This window comes from Arachis duranensis, chromosome 6 (genome assembly GCF_000817695.3).
Source record: "Arachis duranensis cultivar V14167 chromosome 6, aradu.V14167.gnm2.J7QH, whole genome shotgun sequence".
NCBI classification, from domain to species: Eukaryota; Viridiplantae; Streptophyta; class Magnoliopsida; order Fabales; family Fabaceae; genus Arachis; species Arachis duranensis.
The window spans coordinates 5,675,716-5,680,224 of record NC_029777.3 but is presented as its reverse complement, the minus strand read 5'-3'; the positions used below and the strand labels follow the sequence as shown (position 1 = coordinate 5,680,224).

At 33.2% G+C, this 4,509-nt stretch overlaps 1 protein-coding gene across 1 annotated transcript; it reads right to left on the bottom strand.

The window, feature by feature from the left end:
• Nucleotides 1-1,945: 1,945 nt before the first annotated feature.
• LOC107492213 (uncharacterized) lies at nt 1,946-3,199 on the bottom strand. Its single transcript, XM_016113206.3, has 3 exons — nt 2,720-3,199; nt 2,392-2,636; nt 1,946-2,295 (listed from the first exon to the last, which is right to left on the bottom strand). Exons 1-3 carry the CDS (start codon nt 3,182-3,184, stop codon nt 2,049-2,051), a joined length of 957 nt encoding a protein of 318 aa, XP_015968692.3. The 5' UTR covers nt 3,185-3,199; the 3' UTR covers nt 1,946-2,048.
• Nucleotides 3,200-4,509: the final 1,310 nt, after the last annotated feature.

The following is a 4,509-nucleotide window of genomic DNA, read 5'->3' as shown; positions in this document are numbered from 1 at the left end:
TCATTTTCATGTGCTAAGGAATGGTGTTGTCAATAACTCATATTGTTGATGGTTATACCGGATATGACATAGAAATTGTTATACTTTTATCATTTTTATTTATTTACAATGCTTCACTTAAGTGTTGAGTTCTTACTTTCAAAAAATAAAAGATATTAGTTTCTTCAAATCTTTTTCGCAATTATGTTATTGTACTTAATTACTTGTAAAATTTTACATTAATAAAGAAATTAATAATTTTTTTTAAGTTTCTTTTAGCATCGATACAAAGTTTTTGAACAATTATTTTTAAAAAAAAATTGTATATGCATCCCGAATTAAGATGTATACAAATTTGGTTGATATGTATACAAATTTGGTTGATAACTCTAATCGAAAGTAAGATTAAAATACAAGCAAAACATTTTTTTTTATAGTTCCAGAAGATTCCACACTGGGTTATATTATGAGTTATTCTATAATTTGTTAATTAATTACTTTTATGCCTTACATATATAAGGAACTTGTAGTTTGGATTCTTCCAGAGGTGGATTAATAGAAGGATGCTCCTCAATGATGGCCCCCATTTTTTCAATTTGTCCCTAATATAAATGCAGCAGACAACTTATAGAAGCAAGAAATTACAACTCTGTCCATTGGTCATCCATTGCTAATAAGCAATTAGGGGAGGGAACGAGTATTATATATTGGAAGTGGGTTGGCAGTGTATCATTGCCAATTGTTTAATGCAGTACAAATAGAGGGGCTTCATTACACCAAATTGAACCAACATAAAAAACACAACGTGAAACATAAGTAGAAATGCGAATAACCGAATAAGACATGACACACTAAGTTTTACTTTTAAGAAACTAGATCTGCATTGTTGTTAATTAGCTTGAGCCATATTATGAACAAATTGCTTTCTCGTAAGCTCTTCTCTCACATTGAATAAATCCACTATGATTAACAAACTTAGAGCTGATGTGATACTAGTTTATTATATGACTGATTGTGATGGTAATTGAACATTAAAAAAAGGTGTTTATTCAAATGAAGATGCTAAAAATATTTTTTTATAAATATTCTTGTGTTAAAAGTGTATTTTGTTTATTTAGTCACACTTTAAAAAAAATAACACTTTTATAATAAATCAAAATCAAACCATATAATTCATCATTAATGATAAAAGAAAAACATCTTCATATAAAGACAATAATAAAATCTTCATAGTAGTACCTCCTTAAAAAAATGGCCATTGCTAAGGAACAGTGTTAGAGCAATCTGATTGGTCAACGCTGCGCTTGTAGATCCCACTTTTGCTGCTATATTCTGAATGAGCCTGCTACTCTGGCTCCCATCTCTGGGATTCATGTCCTTTACTTTCAATTTTTTTTTTTGGGTCTTTATCAATTTCAGCAACTAACTCAACCAAAAATTAAAATTTTCTATTAGAAATTGTTGACTTATGTTTGTTTTAACTTTTAAGTGAATCTGCCATTTCATAGTATAATCAATTCGCTTGATTTGCATTTTATGCTTTCAAAGGAGTTTAATTTGATTTAGCTGATTGTCAAACTTATCATCAGTGACAAAGAATTATTGGTTTTGATTCTCTTCTCGTTGGTATAATCATAAGAGTAATCTTAAAATTATCCCTATGAAATGATTGACCGGATATGACATGATCAATTCAACTCTCTGGTGTATGTTTTATGGTAATTTATGAATATTAGTTGTACTTTTTACTTTGTTGGCTTTATAATCTGTAAAAATTGTGGTTTGCTAAGCATTGTGTTCACAGTTAGTTACACACCTACAATTCATAATGGGATTACATTACATGTCTTTTTAATGTTTCTGATTAGTAAATAACTCCTTTTAGCCATACATTATTCAGTTAAAAGAGGATTTTAAAGAGAAATTCTAGGATGACATATACAAGTGAAAATTAAAGAGAGAGATATATTCCAGAGAGCAGGATGAGTGGTCTTATTCTTATATGTAAGGCTTCAAATGGTAAAACAGAACCAAATAGTAGTGGACAAAAAGATGATAATTTAGTAGAATCAGAACTTGGTAATGAAGTTGTAAATGTGGTTAGTGATATCATGTGGTGTCTCCTGATTGTTGAAGTGAGCTACTCCTGGTTGAATAATGACTTCCTCCAAGCCTGGCACATCTTCCTTGAAACCTCCACTCTCAATATAATCTTTCATCCCTAACGATGTGTATACCGAGTCCAACTCACCTGCTATGAATTTCACCGGCACTTTGATCTTCGCTCCACTCCATGGTGCCGTCAGCTCCCAGTTCCTGCACCAAATTTACAATTGAAAACTTAAGTTTAATCCAAGAGAATTTACTATATCCTGTATATTTCAATATCAAGATTCAAGAGAAGTTAATTACTTGTTAAAATTCCTATAGTAATTCAATCCTCCGGTGAAACCTGTCTTTTCGAATTTGGAGACAAAATAAGCAAGATCTTGTTGAGTGAGCCAGGAAGGCAAGTCTTCTTTCATATCAGGATTGAAAGCGGTTCCATACTCTCCCTTAGGGAATATTGGAGGACCCGTCTTGCGAGTTGTAATTATGTTCTTGACCACATACTCAGCCCCAACTTGAGCCATCTCAGCTTCCACTTTGCCTTCTTCCTACATATCAGATCCATCAAATACGAAAAAATAAATGGAGCAAACAGTAAGTTATGTATATGAGTGAGTGAGACAGAGGATGCCTGAAATCTGCAGATATAGTAGTCATCTCCATAGAGAGCACGCATGGAGTCAACGGTGGGAACGGTGGGGTTTCTTCGGGGGAAAGGAACACTGAGGCATACATAAGCTTTGATAAGTTGAGGGCGAAACATGCAGAGGTACCAACCAATGAGTGCACCCCAATCATGACCCACCAGGAACACTTGCTCCACTTGAAGAGACTGAATAAGTGCAACAAGGTCACCCACTACGTGGAAGCCATTGTAGCTGTCCACGGAAGCAGGAGCATCGGTGTCGCCGAAGCCGCGAAGATCGGGTGCAACGCAGCGGTACCCTCTGTCGCTGAGAGCGAGAATCTGGTGGCGCCAGGAGTACCAGAGATCTGGGAAGCCGTGGAGGAAGAGCACCACAGGGCCTTGCCCTTTCTCTGCAACATGCATATTGATGCCATTCACTTCCACGCTTCTGTGTTCTATTCCCTCCATTATCTCTCGCGATGAGAGCTTTATCCATCTGTCGGCCTTATATTGCTGCTAAGAACCCCAATAGTCATAGTTGTAAAAATCGAACCCAATTAATATATTCGATCAAAAAATTAGTAAACCGAATTATAAACCGATTCGATTCATTCTTTAGACTGTTTAAGAATGAAACCAATATGAACCGGGGAGAATCGGAAAAATCGAATCAACCAGTTCTTGCATTTCCACCTGAGTTGAACAGGGAACCTTTTTGGTTGCAGCCATCTTCATTGCCACTCTATCATTATACTTTCCAATGTTATATATGACAAATAAATTTTATTAAAAATTTATTAATCTTAACCTATTTCAATGTTATTATTGTGATTAAAATTATCTGTTTTGATATTAATATTAAAATTAAATGATATTATGGATTGATATTTTTATTGTGTTAAATTAAAATATTATATATAGTAGTACTAACTAATTTTATTTTTATCTTCATATTAGTTGTCTTTAAAATTTGAGACTTAGTTATTCTTAAAATGTTAGAGAAAATATGTATTTTAAATTTTTTAATTTTTTGACTATTTAATATTTTTTATTTACATATAATTGATTTTATCAGTTCAACGAGTGATTTATCAATTGAATTAATAAATTAATAAATTAGTAATTTAATTTAATCAATGGTTCAATTCTTATAACTATGCCAATAATAATACTAAAAAATAAAAGAAAACAGTATTATTAGGTAAGAAAGATGACAAAAGTGAATGTGATCACATGCATGATGTCATTTGCATAAGAGAAAGTATATGGGCTAACGCACCCACCAATCAATTTAAACAATTTATTCAAAAATTAATTTTAAATTTTTTTAAAAATTAGATTTTGAATAATTAAGATTAGACAACGTAATCTACTCTACAAAAACATCGCTGCATGGACATGTGCCGCCGCCTATCTCTGCCTTCACAATGCGCCACACTGTCGCCACTAGAGGGATTCTTCGCACAAATTGCACGTATGTTCCTTCACGTCGCCGCTGCAAGGAGTTCTTGCACAAGTGATACGATCCCGCGCGCCCCCGTGAAACTGCTGTTGCTGCATCGCCATTTGTCGTGTCACGACGCAATGATTGTTGCGGCAGACCGTTAGAGAGAGTAGTATAAAACTAAAACAAACATCCAAAATACAAACAAAAGAAACATCTAAGACTTAAAGTGCAACTAAAAGAAACATTCACAAATTAAAAAAAATCCACTAATTAAAATAAACATCTATTGTTTTAACATAGAAACTTTTACTAATTCGAAAAAAAAAACTCCACTAATTCAAAATGA

What these genes read in the sequence shown, in the direction of transcription:
- LOC107492213 (XM_016113206.3), bottom strand. Translation starts at nt 3,184, where the DNA reads ATGGAGGGAATAGAACACAGAAGCGTGGAAGTGAATGGCATCAATATG. An exon ending in ACTATATCTGCAGATTTCAG is followed by an intron (nt 2,637 to 2,719) that starts GCATCCTCTGTC and finishes TCTGATATGTAG; the next exon opens with GAAGAAGGCAAAGTGGAAGC. An exon ending in TACTATAGGAATTTTAACAA is followed by an intron (nt 2,296 to 2,391) that starts GTAATTAACTTC and finishes AATTTGGTGCAG; the next exon opens with GAACTGGGAGCTGACGGCAC.